The 21,374-nt window shown below is 39.2% G+C and overlaps 2 protein-coding genes and 1 long non-coding RNA gene across 7 annotated transcripts; all 3 read left to right on the forward strand.

Moving 5' to 3' along the window:
* The first annotated feature begins 1,111 nt into the window (after nucleotides 1–1,111).
* LOC112190897 lies at nucleotides 1,112–1,561 on the forward strand. Its single transcript, XR_002932680.2, has 3 exons — nucleotides 1,112–1,232; nucleotides 1,322–1,374; nucleotides 1,457–1,561. It is a non-coding gene; the product is annotated as an uncharacterized LOC112190897 (long non-coding RNA).
* A 5,812-nt stretch (nucleotides 1,562–7,373) lies between these two features.
* On the forward strand, nucleotides 7,374–10,871 carry LOC112183382 (protein trichome berefringence-like 7). 5 transcript variants are annotated; one of them, XM_024321744.2, is made up of 5 exons: nucleotides 7,374–7,546; nucleotides 7,982–8,891; nucleotides 9,176–9,334; nucleotides 9,873–10,178; nucleotides 10,450–10,871. In XM_024321744.2, the coding sequence occupies exons 2-5, from the start codon at nucleotides 8,014–8,016 to the stop codon at nucleotides 10,469–10,471; spliced, it is 1,365 nt and encodes a 454-aa protein (XP_024177512.1). In that variant the 5' UTR covers nucleotides 7,374–7,546; nucleotides 7,982–8,013; the 3' UTR covers nucleotides 10,472–10,871. The 5 variants fall into 5 exon arrangements, with proteins under 5 accessions (XP_024177512.1, XP_024177513.1, XP_040371333.1 ...); XM_024321745.2 differs by having other exon boundaries at nucleotides 7,990–8,891; XM_040515399.1 differs by having other exon boundaries at nucleotides 7,375–7,546; nucleotides 7,745–8,891.
* An 8,780-nt stretch (nucleotides 10,872–19,651) lies between these two features.
* On the forward strand, nucleotides 19,652–21,349 carry LOC112189801 (tRNA (guanine(9)-N1)-methyltransferase). Its single transcript, XM_024329155.2, has 3 exons — nucleotides 19,652–20,156; nucleotides 20,237–20,596; nucleotides 20,696–21,349. The coding sequence occupies exons 1-3, from the start codon at nucleotides 19,755–19,757 to the stop codon at nucleotides 20,942–20,944; spliced, it is 1,011 nt and encodes a 336-aa protein (XP_024184923.1). The 5' UTR covers nucleotides 19,652–19,754; the 3' UTR covers nucleotides 20,945–21,349.
* The last annotated feature ends 25 nt before the right edge of the window (nucleotides 21,350–21,374 follow it).

The following is a 21,374-nucleotide window of genomic DNA, read 5'->3' on the forward strand; positions in this document are numbered from 1 at the left end:
TCTTGATCCTGAAAAGGATCCTCTTCGTCCAAAGGATGATGACAAAGATGTGCTAGAGGCAGAAGTGCCTTACTTAAGTACAATAGGCGCTAGGGGTGGGCGTCCGGACCCGAAAGACCGAGGACCCGACCCGAACCGAGGAAAAAAGACCGAATCGGTTCGGTTTTAGAATAGAAATTTTCGGTTCAGTCTAAAGCCCGACCCGAATTCATGTAATCGGTTCGGTCTCGGGTTTCATATTTTCAGGGCCTGAAAGCCCGAACCGACCCGAATACTGTAGCACATGCCACATGTCAGTCCATGATTGGGTGTTATAATAATAAGTTAAATATTAAAAAATAAAAAATACACAACCCTAAAGGCCTCGGTATCCTCCAGTCCACTAACTCAACCTCAGCCTCCCTCTCTTTGCTTGTATCGACCTCAGCCCCAAATTTCAGATCTGATGAAATCTCCCTCTCACTCTCTCAGTCCCTCCCTCACCCTTCTCTAAGTTGTCTTGTCTATATCTCTCTCCTTCCATTACCAGCTCCTGCTCCGGTTTCGATCTCTGAATATCGAAATCCTCCTCCGCTCTCTCCGTCACGGAATCAAAACTGAAGGTCAAGGCTTGACCGTTACTTTTTCTCAACGTCTCTCTCTCTCTCTGTGATCAAAGCTTCTTCTTCTTCTCTGCAATACCCAGGTATCTTTCTTCTATGTTATCCATTTTACTGATTCATTTGGAGTGTTTTGTTTATGTGTTCTGCAGTTCATTTGGTAGAACAGTCTTACCAAAGTTGGGTTCTTTTTTCTTTTTCTTTTTTTAATCTGAATTTCTTGAATATGGAAGCTCTTTCTTTCTACTCACCCCTGTTTTAGTTCAGTAGTTTCAGATATAGATACTGTTTTTTACATGTGAAATGGGTTTTTTGTTTTGAGATATTCTGTGTTCATATTCACTACAAGCTGAAAAAAAAAAAAGTGATTGGCTTCTCATGTTTCTATCAGTATCAATTTTAAAGCTTGACTACCTATGTTTGTGTTCATATTCACTAATATTCTGTGTTCATATTCACTTCAACTTGACTACCTAGTACCTAGAATTGATACTCCATGTCATCTGAAACTGTGTTATATGAAACTGTGTTATTTTTAGGACTATGATCCTGATTACTTGGAGCCTAGTAGACATCGGCCACGATTGAATTATAATGATCCAACAGCTTCATTTCGCAGAAACCATTATGGTGGTATGGATATTTCGCTCATTCTCTTCCCGGGCTTGCCCGTTTGGTTACTGTTTTTGCTAGTTACTCACTTAAGTGGCTTCATCTTTTAGATACTTATGGAGCTGGTAGCAGTCTCTACCCTCATGAATATTATGGTCCTGAAGTAAGCAGTTAATGCCTATGTGTTGCTGATTTTCATCGTATGTTATCATGATGATGATTTATTATTTAATCTCATTTTGCAGTCTCATTATGGTCCACATTCATCTTATTATGGGCGCAATCAATCATATGGTGGGGGTCGCTACTATTAGACCCTAGAACTATTCGGTAATACAAATGGTTTGCAATTTTAAGTTATAACTTGTCATTGTGAATTACATACATGTTTGTGTTCATATTCACTTCAACTTGACTACCTAGTACCTATGTTTACATTGCTTTTTCAATTTTTCTTTGAATCCTCCCTTTTCATTTTCCTTTATTACTTGCTTTGAATCACTATTTCATATTGAATTTGTTAGTTTTGAAACCCTTAGCTCATTTGCTTTTGGTTTATTGGTACCTTTTTCTTTTCTCTCTTTTCTGAAAGTGGATTTCTTTTTCACCAGTCATTGTTTTTGTTTCTGGGTTTCTTAGACCAATCTAGTTTTGGTCATTGGTGAGTAGCTCTCGGATCTTTGTATCAGAAAAAAGCAATTTCTTTCATTCATTTTTCAATGGTTCTGATTTCTGGGTTTTGTGGCTTGCAGGGTTCTACTCTGCTTTTCGGTGGCTCTGTTTTCTTGTGATTAACGTTTACAAATGAAAAGGATTTGATTCGAGGCCGGCATAGTCCCATCTATATCCAGTTTGATTTCAAAAGGTATGTGAATTGGATTTTTCTAATTGTGTTTAATTGACTTTCTAGCAGTCATGTTTGGTTTTTGATATTGGTTAATTTACTGGTTATTTTTTTTATATTGGTTAATTTACTGGTTATTTTTTTGATATTGGTTTTTGATATCCAGTTTGAAATGTGAATGCACAGAGTTGCAGACTTGCAGATTTGTGCACTTGTCGAGTTGTCATGGAGGTTTGGACTTGTGGAGCAAGGCAGCAGGCCGAGCAACTATAGCCTAAAGGCCTAGAGCAGTGCAGCTTCAGTTATTTTTTAGTTGGACAGTTTGACTATTTGTGCAAAACTGCAAATTGTGTTTATGTTTCTGTTGGACAATTTGGATTGTTTTCTGTTGGACAATGTATTCTGGACTCTTGAGTTTGTGTTGTAAACTGTGGCTAAACTTGATTATTGCAAATTGATTATAGTTATGTTAATGAGTTTATTTCACAGCATTATAATTTGATATGCATTCCAGTCTTCCAGGTACCAAAACAGGCAAAACAGACATTTTGGGCCCGAAAAAGCCCGAAAACCGAACTGGCCCGAATGGGTTCGGTTTCTGTCGGTTTTCAGTTTACAAAAAGCCCGAACCGGCCCGAACAGATAGTTTCGGGTTCAGTCTCGGTCTCACCAATTTTCGGGCCCACCCCGACCCGAGCCCAGCCCTAATAGGCGCATTATTGACTTAGCTCAATGCACAAGATCATACATCTCATTTGCAGTGAACTTGTTAGCTAAGGTATAGCTCTGCGACAACGCGACGCCATTGGATTGGTGTAGAAGATATCTTTCAGTACTTGAGATGTGCGATTGATATGAGGTTGTTCTATCCCTACAGAGAGACGATGGATTCAGACCCATCACATATACCAGGAACGTCGCCAACACTGGCCTGCGTCCTCTATCCCCATCCCAAAACAACATGTGTTTTGGAAGGTTTTACTGATGTTGTTTATCTCTCTGACCCACACAGAGGTCATTCCCAAACTGGTTAAGTATTCACCATGGGTAAAAACCGTGATATCTTGGAGGTCTACAAAACAGGCCATAGTCGCTATATCTTCGAACAATGTAGAGATTATTGTTTTTCACGAAGTGGTTCGTGAATGTATATGGATTGGATCCATAGTTACGCATGTTCGAACAATTGTGGTTTGAAGTCTATCACAGATGCGTCTACGAGCATTTAGGATAATGCTGCTTGTTTTGAACAAATGAAGCAAGGCTACATCAAAAGCGACAACACCAAGTATAATCAACAACAACAGACTCTCCTCAAGATCAAAGTGAACTAGGTTCGATTTGTGGACAGTGTGGCAGACTTGCTAACTAAGTCATTGCCTAAATTCCACTTTCGAGGAACATGTTGGTAGCATCGTTTGCGGAAGTTATCCGAACTCCCATGACTGTAGTCATTAGGGGGAGATGCAGACATCAGGGGGAGATGTCTACATGTATGGTCTCGAAACGTGAAGGGTGTGTTGTGCTCTTTTTCCCCTTCGACAGATGTTATTTTTGTCCCACAGGGTTTTTGTTACTCGACAAGGTTTTTAATGAGGCAACTAGAGGAGCACCATGTTTAGGCGACATAAGGGGGGAGTTCAAGTAAATCCAGAATATGTGTCTGGCCCAAACTCTAGGTTACTTGACCTAGTTGTAATAGGGTTTGAATTAGAGATATTCTCGGAGATATTCATAGATGATTAATTGTACGATTATCTTTCCTTGTACAACTTTATTTTTATGTCTTGTAATCCTCTATATAAAGAGGCCCATATTATCAATGAAAGCACGACTTAATTCTCTCACAATTTCGGTTTTCCTTAAACAAGAATAACACTTTATTTTTATTTTTTTAATAAAATAGAGGATTAGGCTATATTTGTACCTCATTAGAGGTCTTCGCACAGGGCATCTACCCTCTCTGTAAAGGGGAAGGGAACACTACACCCAGAAACTCACCGCCCATTCCTCTATTTTAGTTTATTGAATAAAAAAGAAAAGAGTACAAGATGGGAGAGGGGGACATAGACCGAAAACCCCTTCCAAGAACAATCTAATACAAAATCGTGGGAACTACTAAGGATACCCAAAAATAAGAACCAACAAAAAACAGTCATTTGGAGGCCAAACATAGATCGACAACTAACCAGAAAACAATGACAGAAACCAGTGCTTTTCAAAGGTACTGATGATACTTGGTTATATAGCCATGTAGGAAACCATATAATCAACTGAACACACAGCATCCATAAACCCCATTAACCAGCTCATATGAACTAAGCAATAAGAATAAAAATAAGAAAAGTTAAAGCACACCAACCGCATCAAAGCAGCTCCATAAACTGAGCCAAAACTAGTACAACAACTTTCATTCTAAGACAACTGCTAGGAATGCTTCCTTTGATGTTGTCCATAGATTGAAAACCTGGAGATAGCCACTGATAAGTCAAAAATTAAAGCGATAGTTGGGAAAATTAACAAGTTAAATCACCAGAATAGGCTGCAATTGCACAAGGAGGACATGAATCCCACCAATGAACTCCTACATTATCCACACCAAAATTAGCTAAGCAGTCAGTAACACTGTTACCTTCCCAAAAAATGTGTAACTTTTACATTCAAAGAAGCAAGAGTAGCTCGACAATTAAACCAGTCAGTAGTAAAACGGCATGGCACATCCGCTTTAAGTGATGAAAGAAAATGAATCACTAAAGTAGAATCACTTTCAATCCAAATTGAATGCCAACCTCTTTGTGAGGCCAATTCAATGGCATGAATGACTGCAAGCAGCTCAACTTCCAAAGCAGTAGCAGCACCAAGATTACCCGCAAAACAACCAAGAACCCGACCTAAATGATCTCGGAAAATGCCACCAAAACCTGCCAAATCCGGAGAGCCCCGAGCTGTACTGTCTGTGTTGATCTTGATTTGATGAATAGTGGAACATGCCACATAATTTCAACAACTCTTGGTGCTTTAGAAGGTCTGCCACTAATACCAATCCGATGCAAGATGCAAAGCTCAGTAACTGTATTCTTCATAGTACCCATACTTAACAAATTGATCTCATGAAGTTGCATCCGAATATAATGAAGTAAGGAACTCGGCAAGAGAATTGAATCCTGAAAACGGAGAGCATTCCTAGCATGCCAAATAGCATAAAAACCAGATCCGATCATTCCCCATCACAACACAGTTAACTGAGAACTATAACCATGATGAACTGGATAAGAAAAGAAAGAGAAAACAACATTAAAGGTACTCTATACCTGAAACAAATCCAAAACATTCCTTCATATAGCAATTGCAAAAGAACAATGTAAGAAGAGGTGTCTGCAGTCTCAACACTACTATGACAGAGGGAGCAGACTGATGACAAATGATGACCACGATGTTGTCAAATATCATTAATAAGCAGCTTTCCATGTAAGTATTTCCATAAAATTACTGAGTTCCTAGGAAGAAAACTAGAATGCCAAACAAAAGGAGCCCATGGAACACGTTGATGTGTGCTCTTCAAATCATAGGCAAGAGCAACCGTAAGTTTTACCATCCTTTGTAGATTTCCAAACCAACCTCTCCATACCATCCTTACAGGGGAGAACAACCTTGACAATTTCGTCCCAAATAGGTGCACAAAATAATTGTAAATTAGTGGGACAAACCTAGCTACCATTGTCAATGAACTCCAAAAAATTCTTTTGAAGTGCTTTAGCTACTATAGTTGGAATGTTCAAACGTTCAATGATAAAAGACAACCAATTATGATGCCAAAAGTCAAGCTTAGTATAAGAATCAATAATCCATTGCGGACCATTCAAAATATCATGAAATAGAGGACGAAAACCAGGCCAGATGGAAGAATGCTAATAGTAAGTGCATGATTGCCCCAATCTATTGAAAAAACAATGGTGTAAAAATATCGAAGTCATGGAAGAAGAGGTTAAAACATCTCAAAATTTCTTCAGGAGAAAAACTTTATTAAGAACTGGGAAGTTCTTGAGACCAAGCCCTTCATTGACCGGAGAACAACATTTCACCAAGGCAATAGTAGAATAACCAGCAGTAAGGTCATTCCCTGTCCAAACATAGTTCTTTACCCACCTCCGTAAATCTGACAACATTGTCTGAGGCCAAGCATAGATAAAAAAACTATGAGAGAGCATGATGTTAATCACTGAATTAACAAGAACTACCCCACCAGCCATAGAAAGAGAGCTTCCACGCCACTGTGAGAAACAACTTTTTACCCTATCAGCAAACCCCTTGAAGGTAAAGCCTCTTTGGGCGAATGGTGAAAATGGGAGCGCCCAAATAAGTAAAGGGAAGCTTACCAACTGGAATGTCTAACGATTTAGAATTCAATGATTGCCGAGAAGTAGCTGATTTACCTAGAAAAACCTAGGATTTTCCCTTGTTTACCAACTGCCCCGAATTTAAGACATATTCATCAATAAAATTTAGCAAATTCGAGTGGCCTTTCTTATCACTCTTGCAAAAAATCATTATGTCATTAGCAAATAAGACGTGACTAGGAGCTCCCATACCTCGCAGAGAAGAAATAGCCTAAAGCTTACCCGATGAGACTAGATTAGCAATACCTCTGCTGGACATAATAAAAGAGGAGATAGTGGGTCTCCCTGGCGAACTCCTCAACCACAACTGAAGAAACCCACAGGCCAGCCATTAAATAGAATAGAGAGCTTAACTGAAGCAAGGATTATGCCCGCCCATTAGACGAATGTAGCATGAAAGCCATCAGAACCCGCCGTAAGAAATCCCAATTTAGAGTATCAAAAGTTACTAAACTGGATGTGGCCAAAGAATAACACATAATTTAAACTTAATTTAACATTTAATTAGTCATATATGAGTTATTTTCCTTGAAATATTTTTTTTTTAAATAAAAGCTGTGCGGCTACCCTCAAGTCTTGATTAATGAAACTGATGAATACATAGGGGGGGGACATAAAGCCTAAACCATGTATTGTAATGCACCTCATGAGGACCCCCCAAAAAAAAAAAATAATAATAGAAGTCTCTACAACTACAATGTATTTATACATGCACCGAATAGTAAAGAGTGTTATACCGACGGGTGATATTAATACTGGGAGGGGGTCCGATATTAAAACAATGCTAAAACAATGCTATAAAACCAGTAATATTAATACTGGGAGGGGGTCCGATATTAATATCATGGTCAACCAATAATAAAGAAGATCTTTTCTGGAAATTTCTTACAGGAAAAAATTAGACATATCGGTAATTTTCCTATGAGAAATGGGATGTGGAAATAATATCGGTAGAATGTTTCTTTCTTTCATTCTCTTCAACCAACTCCGATCTCTTTTATGTCCAAAAACCCACTACGTAAACCAAATCTCTCTTCACCTGCGACTGCTCTACACCAAACTCTCAAGCTCGGGTTATCTTCAGACTCTTCCCGGTAGGTTTTCTCAATTTCTTTACCACCCAAATAGGTTCTCTCTGTGAACGTAGCCGATATATATATATATTGATGGCCAGTACATCCATGATTTTTGCTCTTCTTTGGTTTTAACATCTGGATATGTTTTTCTTGAGATTTGAGTTATGCCCATTTGGTTTTTTTTTCATCATTGCTCTAATGGGTTCTGATCAGAAGATGGTTCTGAGCCACCATTGATAAGTTCATATTAGCTTTGCTATTTTGATTGGACAAGATGCTTTTACCGGACATTGTTGTGTTTGGGATTCATACTGATCCGGTTTGCTATGTGAGATCTTGGAATTGACTGTAATGATTTTAATGTGATAGCAAGTTACATGGTAGTTATGAAGCTTTTTTTGAGTATAAAGGTATTGTTACTGTGGATCTTGATTCAATAATTATCTGGATAAGGGGATCAGATATTATGAACATTGGTGGTATGGATGATGGAGACAATGAGCAATTCAGGTAGGACTACGTCGTTCAGCCCGACTACATCATTCAATAGGAGCACATCATTCAATAGAAGTACATCATTCAAATCAAGAACCCCGACTGTAGCAAGCCCAACCGTCAGTCAATCTAGCTGGGTGTCGCGGGTTACTCCATTTAGCTGGGTCTCGCGTTGGTTTCACACACTCATAGTGATTTTCACATTCATTTCGTTTCTCATTGCCGTTTATGGGGGTTATCTATATGTGATGCCAAGTCTCAACCTGACTTTTCATGGTTATGGTGTTTTGGAACCTGCTCAGTCGATAAGCAGTTGCAATATGTTTGATGGAAGTTGGGTTGTTGATGATAATTACCCATTGTACAATGCTACAGAGTGTCCCTTTGTGGAGCAGGGGTTCAATTGTTTGGCTAATGGTCGAAGAGATAAGGATTATCTGAAATATAGGTGGAAACCCAATAATTGTGATATACCAAGATTTAATGTGCAGAGTATATTGGACAAGCTTAGAGGAAAAAGAGTTGTTTTTGTGGGGGATTCTATGAGTAGAACACAGTGGGAGTCACTAATTTGCTTGCTCATGACTGGGGTGGAGGATAAGAAGAGTGTCTACGAAGTCAACGGGAATAAGATTACCAAACAGATCAGATATCTGGGTGCTCGCTTCAGTTCCTTCAATTTTACTGTCGAGTTCTTTCGATCAGTTTTCCTGGTTCAACAGCGTTGGATGCCTAGACATGCTCCAAAGAGGGTCAAGTCTATACTAAAGTTGGACAAGTTAGATGACATTAGCAATCAGTGGATTAATTCAGATGTTCTGATATTCAACACGGGACAGTGGTGGGTTCCAGGAAAACTCTTTGACACGTAAGTCTCCTTCATCTGTATATCTATTTGATCATGATAGCTGGTTTATCTAATGATTTTACTACTTGAACATGGACTCATGACTTATTTTGTCTGTGTTCTGATTGTGTGGTTCCACTGAACTCAAGTGCAACAAATTCAAAACTTATTTTTGTTTGCCCATCTGAAGTTCAGTATGGACCGAATCAGGGAACCGGTGAATCTCTGTTTTTAATAATTCGCATCAAACAGACATGTTCTTATATTTATACCTGCATGGATTTACTTATATGGATTTTGGACAGGGGTTGCTATTTCCAGGTTGGAAACTCACTAAAGCTTGGAATGTCAATTCCTACTGCCTTTAGAACAGCACTGGATACTTGGGCAGCTTGGGTTGAGGAAAAGATCGCCACTAACAGAACTCATGTCTTTTTTCGGACTTTTGAGCCCTCTCACTGGAGGTATTCCTTAGATATGGTAACATGATGCTGTTTTCTAATCTTAATCTCTTTCGGTTTTAAACTCAACATGACTTCTGAAACTATTATCTATTCTGTAACATTATACCACTTCCTGGTGTTGTTGCTAATGTGGAAGATGGTTTGATAAGCAAAAGAAAAATGGCTTTTCACCAAAACATTGAAAATTTCTCCATGAAGTATTTAAAGACTTATAATCTGACTAAGAAGCAGTGGAAGTCTTGCACTAATTGGACGCACAAACAGACATTACTAAATTCAAAAACCTAGATTAGACCTTTTTAAGTCCATCTCAATGTGCTTCCAGTTCTCTTATTCACATTTGAAGGTTTTTTATTCTAATAATCTCCTAAAAGGTTTCCGGAACATGTTTCCTTCTACTGATCACCAGTGGCAACCAGTCATGTTTTGAACAATAATTTGTTTTCTCCCATGACATCTGCCTTCAATATTTTGTTCCTTTTTCCGGTACAAGTGGGAGTAATCGGCATGACTAATGATAGTGTTTCCTCTGCATCAGTGATCCAACTCGTAGATTTTGCAATGTGACCGATCACCCCATGTTAGACACCAGCGGTAGGGACAGAAGCATATTTTCAGACACTGTACATGAGGTGGTCAAGAATATGACAGTTCCTGTAGCCGTTCTTCATGTGACTTCCATGTCATCTTTCCGAAGTGATGCACATGTCGGTAACTGGAGTGATAAACCATCTGTTCCTGATTGTAGCCACTGGTGTCTTCCAGGATTACCTGATGTATGGAATGAAATCATCCTCTTTTACCTGTTTAATGACAAAGGGCTTTCTTTTCTAGAGGGATTCGAGTAAGTGTTTGTAACCTTTTAAGTTTTTTTTGTTCAATTTGCCTCGATTTATTATTCTAGTGATACATATCCACGAAATGATGTTTAAGCACTGAAATGGTACAGAACCTTTTTTACCCTGTATTCACCACTTGTGTTCTAGCTCGGCTTCCCCGCCCCCACAATCTCAATCAACATTATTTCTGGCATTCCTTTCAGCGTCTTGCACCTTCAGCATGAATTGTTCTAATTCAGTCATTGCTTGTTCTAATTACACTTGTTCCATTTTCAGGCCTTGGCATTCTGGTGGATAGGGTGAGGTTGGAATAAAACCTAGGTTCACAGCTTAATAACAAAGATGATGAAAAAATGGAGTCTTTCTGAAGCTGAAACTTTTAGTTTTTTTCATCTGAACGTACAGGACTTACCATACTTCTACATTCGTCTCATCCTCTAAAGACAGTGTCACTGGGTTCTTTAAACAATATGGAGAGAATTACACCTACTCAACAGTTTTGTAGCAAGATCTCACACTAGTGTTTTTCTATTTTTTTATATTTTGTATGAATTTCATTCTTTCTGGGTTCTTTTGTATTTTTTGAGGGACTAAACTTGGTCTCTGAGATGTAACAGTTTTGATTGTTGTGATTCAAATACGATCTGTTCTCCACAGAAGTGTAGGGGAAATATGCAATGAAATCAAAGATTTCGTCATTTGAAGATGTCAATGTGACTACATCTTATTTGCTTTCCTTACCTTGATTCCAGTTGTAAGCCAGAAACGAATATCTGAGGCGGCTCAACACTAGCATTACAGTAGGGTTTAACACCATTGTAACCGCAGATCACATGTAAGACCTATAAGCATTGTTGATGGTAGAGATGATCAAGTACTTGCAGCATTTGAATTTGATGTTGCTGATCAGTGCTATTGATTGAAACACTCGAGAATTCTGTTTCGTGGTTCGACAAAGGTGGTTCAATGTTAATATAGATCGTGTACAAAAACAAATTGTTCAACTCTTGGAAACATCCACTTCATTGAGTTTATTGAGGCCAGCAGTAAGAGCAATTCCTAGGAAAAAACATGGAGCAGCAATTGTCTGGTATTACCGTATGTTATTGCACAAGATGATTAAGATAAAATGGTAAGTTAGACTGTTAGAGGTTTTTTCACTTTAATCAACAAAAATAGTTTAACAGCTCGAAATGACTTTCTATGATTAAAGATTTTCTACAAAGAAAATCAACCAATCGATTTAATATATTGCACTGATGTCTATCAGATGTTCAAACTTCTGATGACAGATTTGCTGGCAATAGTTGTTTTTAAAAAATTGGGTAACCTACAGTCCTTAACCTAAAGAAACAATCGTCACTAAAATTGTGTTTTTTGAAAGAAAAAAAACACTGACATTTTAAAATTGAATGTCACCAAAGCCGACGAAAATTCGCGGCGAAAAGTTATTGTTAGAAAATTTCAATACCATATAGGCATTTATGGCGACGAAATTTTATCAACGGTCTACAATTTTTTTTATTTTTTTTTTTTAAAGCACCGGTCTACAATTCTTATCCCGCCTCTTTCAAATCCGAACGGACCGAACCCAGTATATAAGCCAAGATGTTCAATCTCTCCCTATACACTACGCTCCGCACCCCCCCATCCCCCCCCCGGGGGGCCGCCCTCCCTTCACATAAAAAGCCAAGATGGTCTTAGATATATGATTCCATGAGAAAACAACGTACTAGCTAAGCAGCTAGTAAACTATCCAAAGTAAACATGCCTAGAAATTGAAACTACAGTAAAGTATATGCATCTCTTCCGACACTAATAATCAGCCTGCAAGAGGATTGAGCACCTGCCCCATGAACAGCACCGTTCTGGTTCTGTTTTCCCTTATGAGAAACTTGAAGGGGTGGTCAGCCACAAATTCTTCTATCTCTTTAGGTTTGGAGAAGTTACCATCGCTAAGCCACATTTGAGCACAAGTAGCAGCTGCAGCTGTTGTGCCATTTTCATCAACGTCTATTACAGATTCGTGAAATATTGCCATTAAATCACAACCGTCCCCCAGCCTAATTTCTTCAGAACACCCGAAGCTTCAAATCCGGATGAAATCTTGAACTTTGGAATCAAGAATTTCTTCACTCTAACAGTCGTACGTAAAACTATTAAGACGGGGGTCTAGAAAGCCGGACTCGGAACAAACTCTCTTAGTCAGAGCCGGCAGCCCATCTCTTGCATCCGGAAGACGGAAGTAACCACAACATAGAGACGAATGATGCTGTTGAGTAATTAGAGTTTCAATTGTCGTATCTGCGATGTAGTTTGCTCTGATGTGCAAATTTTCTTGAAATTGAAAAGGAACCGATTGGTGTGTGGATGGTTGCTCCGTATGCGTGGTGTTTGTTTGAGTGGAAATTTAATTGGCTTGTGCTTATTAGGTACTAAAATTCATTTATTGACTAAATCGTAAACTCATTCACTCAAAGGGTTCTGGAATTGTTCAAAGCAAGAGTTCATTGAACTCACTGGCATTCACTGTTGAGGAATGAGGAGTGGTATTCTGGTTATGCTTTTCATATGCAACTTTTCTTAATGAAAGTTGTGCATAATATAATTTCTTGTTTTCTTTGGTCCATATGGACACTGACAAGGTTTTGATTATTATTATTATTATTTTGTTGGACACATTTTTGGTGCAGCCTTCATGCCTAGAATCACGACTGGTACATCCTTTACAGTAGAGAGTATGTGCGACTTTACTGAAGCAGAACATACGCACAAGGTGATGTGATCTTGTACATTTTTCTCTATTATCTCAATGATATTTGAAACTTCTAGCTTTTAGTTTGAGATGGTTCAACTTTTGCAGAACCTTGAATCATCCTCTGAATTAAAAGCTGATGTTGATTCTACAGCAACTAAGACCGAGTCGAAGATCACTCCTGAATTGAAGGAAAACAATTCTCAGGGAGGCTAAAGAAGAGAGTATGGTAATTTGACTTTAATATTCTTCAAATCCCCTTTTTCTAATTACCTTAGGCACCTAATCGTAACGTATTCCTTTCAGATTTCTGCTGATGACGTAGCGGACAAATGTACTAAAGATGATGGAAGGTTAGTTTCCTCTTGCTTGCACTCTTCACAAACTAAGGATGTAAAACCGTATACTATGAAAAGGTTGGTTTACTTCACTTTGTTCTGGTATGTTTTGAATCCATTATACACCACTCCTATGTGATCCTGATTGTATACTTAACTGAAACTTGCAGAGAAGAAAATGTGAAAAATGCAACCGGCACATTCATGGCAATTAAGTGGCAGAAGTTGGATGGAGGGAGATCTAGACAGGTTACTTTTACTTCTATAATTTGTGTTGACTGTAACTTCTAGACTCTTTGTTGTTTTGCTGTGAACATTATTTCTAGACATTCCCTTAACTGGTTTTCCTTGTGTACCCTCAAAATACAGATTCTTAGTCCCAAAACCCAAACATTGCCACACATTCCCTTAACGGGTTATACCACAGGCATGCACTCTTCAACTGCTATTAAAACTCAAAAAGGGGACATAAAGGTTTGTGCTTTTCATCCTGAATTTGCAGTCCATGTTGTTATGCCATATCAGAATTGTATAGTTGATATTTTCCCAATTTACAGATGTATGTTCGGGAATCGGCAGCACCCTTTGTTTCAATGGCAGAAATGATGAACAGGTTCCAATCAAGTATCAGAGACTTGTCATTGCCACATTTTAACGGTTCTCTTTCACATGTAAAGGAACTTCACTCTGCTTATTTCTTTTACTTCTTTACGCTTTTTTTTTTATTATTTAGTTTGTCAGGTATGATTTATTTGATATAGAGGTTGATGTTGTTTCTATTATCCAGATGAAGCCCAAACTGTTTGAATATTTTTGATTGCTTCTACTTTGTATTTGAACAAATATAATAGAAAGGGCAACTTAGTTGATTTGATTAATTTGCAGTAGCAAATGAAGCAAGAACATATGAAAACTCAGCAAACGTTGTGCTTTGAGTTTTAGAACTTGTTCTCTACTCTGTTCTACTTTTTACATCAACTTTAACCCTTATATAGGGTACAAGATTAACCTACAAAATATCTAGATTGAAAGCATATTAAACTAGATTAAAAGTATTTTAGATATAAAATATCTAGCTTAAGTTGAGTGGAGTAAACAGTAATGCAAGTGGCTATAAAATATCTCACCGCAGCAAGTTTTTTGAAGCGAACTGACTTCAACCTTCAATGAACTGACTTGGTTCTTCCAATGAACTGACTTAAACCTTCAACTAACTGACTTGGTTCTTCTAGCAAACTGATTAAACCTTCAAGTGGCTGTGAAATATCTTTCAAACAGTAATGCAAGTGACTGTAAAATATCTTTCACCGTAGCAAGTTTTTCACAGTGAACTGACTTAAACCTTCAACGAACTGACTTGGTTCTTCAGCGAACTGGCTTTAGAGAATATTACTTCTTAGCGAACTCACTTCTGTCTTTTCCTCACAGTGAACTCATTTCGCATACACACTTCAGCGAACTTTGCTTGAGTTTCGCAGATGGAACAAGAAAGTATTAATTCCAACACAAACTCACCTTAACAAGGCTGAAGGAGCCTGAATTTGAAACATTAATCAAGAGTGTCCGGTCAGTAAGAGTAAAGAGTACTGCTGAGCTTGAAGAAGAGATGATGGCCAAAATTCCAAAGTTTAAGGCTCGATCAGTAAACAAAAAGTTACCTGTGTAGTATTTTATTATCAAGTTATGGCCTGATCTCAACTTTCATTTACGATCTTTATATGTTGATTCACTAGATTTTGTTGGTCGTTACAGATTCTTGAAGTGCCATCATTACCTGCAATGTCAGGAAGTACACCACAGCCACCTGATTTTCAAGTAAAGCTTTAGTGAATTGTATGATGACAGGAAGCAAATTCAAGATTGTTTAAAATATTAATAGTTCTGTTATGTCATATTGCTCTATCGCATACTGATGATATTCTCCTTACATTTTATGACAGAATAAACAATGGAAACCCCATCATCTTACTGAACCTAAAACTCCAGTGCTACATACATTATTGAGGACCAGTCCACCCAGGGTGAAGACTTCTGTGGAAATTGAGCAGGAAGAACTTGAAAAAATCCCAAAATTCAAGGAGAAGCCTCTGGATACCAAACCTTTCAGTTACTTTTTAAAATAATGCTTAAGGTAAGGAGAATGTCTAATTGTTTTGTTTTCCTGTAACATCTTTATAAATATTTGAAGGATTAAATTCAGTTTAGTCCCTCGAACTTTAGGGCTAAAATCAGTTTGGTCCCTGACTTTTTTTTAATCAAGATGGTCCCTACATTTTCATTTTCCATCACCCAAGTCCAAATTTCAAAATTGACTCTAATTGTGACGTCATATGGTGAGTTTGCACCGACAAGCATGGCCCACTGTTTAGTTTTTGACTCTCAGTTTGGACGAAATGTCCAAACTACCTTGAATACTATTTTCCTCATCTCTCTTCCCCGAAAGCTCCTCCCTCTCTCCCCCTCTCCCTCTCCTCCACCCCGTCTCAACCCATGTCCTCGTCACCCTCAAATCACGACCACAATAACTCCAGCGCCGTTCCTAGCCCAAATTAATCCAAAAAACACAAAGAAAAAGGGATCCCATTCCCGTTTGACCCACACCCTCAGATCATCTCTTTTTTTCTTTTTGACCCATACCCGTCCACATCCAGTTCACCATGTTAAGCAACAAATCTAGAGCTTAGTCGCTCTCCTCCACCGCTGATCTCGTTTTGCATGTTGGGTTTGGGGTCAACGACGAGACCATGAGCGTGCTGGAGTCGTGGAAGGGCGTCCGGGCAACCCAACCATGTCCACCGTCGTCACCGCCGCCCACCACCTTGTTGTTAAATAGCAACAAGCATGGTCTGTGGCCCACCATTATACCGATATTGTCCCAACTTAACCACCCGATAAGTGTTGAGTTTTAATCACAAAAGGCCTCGGTACAATTGGGTAAGAGCCACCCACTTATAAGTTATATTTTATTTGTCACTTTTCCAATGTGAGATCTTTCCTCTCCAACACGCCCCCTCACGTGCAACCTAACTCTAGGTTTGCACGTGAAATTAATTAACAAATCCAATTCCCACATTGGAAATTGGGACACAAGTCTCCAATAATATAACAATCCAAGGCCCACATCGGACACTTGGTAACAATCCAATCGGAATTTGGGACACATTGGAAATTGGGACACAAGTCTCCAATAATATAACAATCCAAGGCTCACATCGGACACTTGGTAACAATCCAATCGGAATTTTTCGATGGCAATATAAGGAACCCAAATTCGGGCCCATGATAATTGGAGATGTAATTGGGGAAGGACCCGCTCTGATACCATGTTAAACAGCAACAAGCATGGCCCGTGGCCCACCATTGTACCGATACTATCCCAACTTAACCACTCGATAGGTGTTGGGTTTTAATTAAAAAAGGCCTCGGTATAATTGGGTAAGAGCCACCCACTTATAAGTTATATTTTATTTGTCACTTTTCCAATGTGGGATCTTTCCTCTCCAACACTTGCTAGACCCAGGACGAGGCCCGCTCCCTCATCCTTGCCGATCGTGACAGCTAGTTGGCTCTCCACAGTACCAATTTGAAATCCGCAGACTGGGACCACGTCGCCGCTGCCACCACTTCCTTGGCTCCCTCCTAGTCACCCAAGATCGCGTTGCAGTGCTATCATAAGCCTTGTCGTGGCTTTGTTTCATCTCATGGATCAAATGGAATCTGACCCAGATCGGGAATTGGATAATGGTGGTGAGTTTGGAGGTGGGTTTTCGTTAAAGGCTCGTAATTTGGTGAAATTTGATGGAAATGCTGATAGGGATTTTAGTCCTGATGTTGATGAGAATTCTAGCTTTTATTCTAGCTAAGGGAAGAAAAAATGTTGATTACTTCTGGTTTTGTAGCTTTGATAATGTGTTATTGTTTTGCTGTGATTTCGTTGGAAGTAGATTATTAACATTGATAATGGATATGGGGTTTTGCTTTGAACTAGGGACGGTGGAGGTGTCGAATTTGGTGGAGGAAGAAGAAGAATATGGGAGAGCCGAGTGTGAGAGTCAAAGTTAGGGGTAGTTTGGACATTTCGTCCAAACTGAGAATCAAAACTAAACAATGGGTCATGCTTGTTGGTGCCAACTCACCATATGATGTCACAATTGGAGTCAATTTTGAAATTTGGACTCGGGTGATAGAAAATGAAAGTGTAGGGACCATTTTGATTAAAAAAAAAAAGTCAGTGACCAAATTGATTTTAGCATTAAAGTTCGAGGGACTAAACTGAATTTAATTCATATTTGAAAGTAAAGGAGATCTCAGGATGTTTTGTGATGCCAACTTGCCAAGAAACATGTGACTAAACCTCGGAATTTTACTTTGCAACAAATGAAAGAGGCCACCTCAGTAGAAAGCTTACTGAGGCATGAGGTGGAAATGCAAAGGGAATTGAAAGAAAGACGGAGGATAGAGGTGGAAGAAGCCAGATGGAAGGGCAAACTGGTTTAGGGCAAACTGGTTTAGTTTATGTATTTGTGTTTTCCAAGTTAAAAGGAGGTGAACAACTCATATTCCTTCCATAATAATGCGGGGACCCAATTCCAGTTCCAGAGAAAGTTCACCTCTAACACAAGTTCAAGAATTCATTTTGAATGTTAATATTTGGGCAGTGCACATAGCAGAATTTGATCACAAGGTAGGTGATCCACATAATAGGGAAGTGATTATCCATTACTTCTTCATCAAAAGCACGATTTTCTTTTTCCAATTACTAAACAAAGTTGAATTTTGCAGGTTAAGGAGAAAGAGATAATGTATAAGAGATATAGTCATATAGAGGAGAGTGAAGCAGCAAGGATGGTATGGATGCTTTTTCAAAATTTTGTTTATTTTGTTGCTTGCATATACAAACTGACCGCTAATGTTTGCAGTTAGAGGAAAAGAAAGCATTGAAACAACTGAGAAGGACGCTGGTACCCCATGCAAGGCCAATTTCTAATTTTGAGCATCCATTCTGCCCCCAGCTAGAAGCAATGAAATTGCAAGTTTGATTATCTACTACTGGAATATATTTTCATTGCTGCAATATTAATCGATTGGTGTTGCAGGTTAAGGATAGAGATAATGTACAAGAGATATAGAGAAGAGAGTGAAGCAGCCAGGATGGTATGCATACTTTTTCAAAATTTTGTCTATTTGTTCCTTGCTTGCATATACAAACTGAATATAGTTCAAACTGACTCCTAATGTTTGCGGTTAGAGGAAAAGAAAGCCAGTTCCAAATTTTGAGCATCCATTCTGCCCCCAGAAGTAATTAATTATATACTACTGGAATTATATTTTCATTGTTGCAATATTAATCGATGGGTGTTGCATCATGATGATATATATATATATATATATAGGTGTCCAAAGGAAGCAAAAAAAGCAAAGTCACCAAATCTACGAGTTCTACAGCGGCAAGAAAGGCGAAGGATGACGGTCAAATCAGCCACTTCAATGAGATGAGATGATTGTTGGAGTCCACTAATATTAGTCTAATCAGCCAACATTGGTCACAAAATCAGCCATTTAATTTGATGAGCTGCACATCTCCTACCCCACTGTATGGTTTTACCATGAAATTAGACCAATGCTTGCGTTTGAAAAAATATTCAGAAATTACAAAGACTGACTCGCTTCTATTTTCGAACATACTGCAAATCCTGCTGTCAAGGGTATACTTAGAACTGAAGCAACCTACCCATACATTGCTGTTTTATATTCATCTCCGACCATGTGTTTATTGTCAATCACACAATGTCCTCAAAGGCTTCCTAGACTCAAAGACTAATCCGAGACTAATCCGTGCTCGGGGGATCTTGTCAGAACGCTTCCTCTCCCCTGGCCACCAAGAATATATTGGGATTTAACTCCAATAAGCGTCGGCGGGATTCGAACTCGGGTGTGAGGGTTCCACACCTAGAGACTCTTACCAACTCGACCACCTGTGGTGGTTATGTGTTTATTAAAGTTGACCTGGAAAACAAACCATATACATGATTCATACTGAAATCGCACCTTATTTGGTAACTGAGCAAGAAAATTAAGCTCAGTCACCGTAAAACAATTATTTTTTATTTTATTTGGTGAACAAGAGGCCAGCAAAAGGAAAAAGAAAAAATCAACTAGCAGGCACTAGAATCATGCCTAGTTTTAATCTTCCGGGATCTACCAACAAAATCCAAATCTTCCAAATAAACCTGCAAAGCATGAGAAGGAGGGTCGGCAAATTCAATTATTTTGTTTCATTTTACACCGTTGGATCTAAATCCAAGACTGATCGTAGGTGAACACCAATGTCTCAACTCTATTCGTGAATTGGGCAGAACTGTGGGAGATAACGGAGAATGTTTGAAAGCCCAAATTGAAAGAGGCGAGAAGTAAAGAAAAGGCCCAAAGGAAAAACAACAGGACTGTAGAACCCTAGCAAAGCTTGGGAAGAACCCTCGGATTCTCTAATGGAGGGCGTAGAAAATGGGGGAAAAGCCACGCAATGTCCGAACTGCTCGGCAGCAGTAGTACTATCGAAGAGTGCCCAGAAGAAGGTGTTGAAGCAGCAGAGGTGGGAGGCGAAGAAGGCGGAGAAGAAGGCCCAGGAAAAAGAGCACAAGAAGAGAGAGGGAGAGCGGAAGCGGAAGGAATGGGAGGAGACTCTGGCGAGCTTGAGCGAAGACGAGAGGTTGAAGATGATAGAGTCCAGGAAGAGCTTGAGGAAGGAGAGAATGGACAAGAGGTCAGAGGAGCGAGACCGAAAGACGGAGCGGCTCACCAGAGCCAAGGAGTGTGGACAGAAGATTGTGATTGATCTCGAGTTCTCTCACCTCATGACGCCCTCTGAGACCCACAGCCTCGTTCAACAGGTCAGTGATTCAGGGGTTTTGCTTTGGTTTTGTTTCAGTTTCTCCAATTTTGTGAGGTGTGAATGTGAATGGAATTGCAGATTATGTATTGTTATGCGGTGAATGGGAGGAGTAGGGAGCCGTGTCATCTGTGGCTGACTGGGTGTAAAGGAGAGATGGGTACGCAGTTGCGCAGGCTGCCCGGGTTTGATAAGTGGAGTGTTGAGAGGGAAGATGGATCCTACATTGAGGCTTTGGAGAGTGAGAAGAACAATCTGGTGTATCTGACCGCCGATTCGGAGAATGTAGTGGATGATCTTGATCGGAGCAAGATATATATTATTGGGGGATTGGTGGATCGGAATAGGTGGAAAGGAATTACAATGAAGAAAGCAGAGGAGCAGGGAATCCAAACTGCAAAGCTCCCCATCGGGAAGTACTTGAACATGTGCAGTTCCCAGGTACTCACTCGGTTTCATGATGATCATTTTTCGGATTGAATTGAGCCCGATTTTTAGAGTGAACATTAAAGTGCGCTTTTTGTCTGTTGATGATTGCAGGTCCTGACTGTGAATCAAGTGGTTGAGATTCTCCTCAAGTACTTGGAAACCAAAGATTGGAAGGCTTCCTTCTTCCAAGTGATTCCACAGCGAAAACGATTGCAAGCAGCTGATGATTCATCAGAGGAACCTCAACAACAGAAAGTAGAAGGAAGGGGAAAAAGTGAAGAGAAAGATGATGATCAATATGAAAGCAAAAAGCAGTGTGCTAATGGCCCTTCTTCCTTGGAAGATGTGACTGCTGCCTGAAAGAATGAACCGAAAAAGTTATCTTGTTAATTTTGATTCATCAATCATCAAGATGGACTGGAGTCTGGAGGAGCCATTAGCATCAAGATGGAAGAAGGGCCATTTGCAGTCACATCCACATTGCTTCAGTGATCCATCCCCAATGTAGTTGTTGATTGGAAAACTAGATAATGAATACAATGACCAATTCGATTTTGCTGTTGAAACTTGATTCATATCTGCATTACTTTTTGCAATACTGTCTTATATCTGTTGTCTACATCAATCAAATGATAGGTTCTTTTTACCAGGGCAGGAAAGTTGTTCAACCATTAGAAATTTGGGATTGGGACTTTTGGAGTGGAAGACTGATTTAGTCTTTATAGTGTAATCTCGGTTATTTAATGGAAATTTGGGGTGAGCTTTCTGCTGCTGAGCTTAAAAACCTTGC

The sequence above is a fragment of the Rosa chinensis genome, chromosome 2, assembly GCF_002994745.2.
Source record: "Rosa chinensis cultivar Old Blush chromosome 2, RchiOBHm-V2, whole genome shotgun sequence".
Classification (NCBI taxonomy): Eukaryota; Viridiplantae; Streptophyta; class Magnoliopsida; order Rosales; family Rosaceae; genus Rosa; species Rosa chinensis.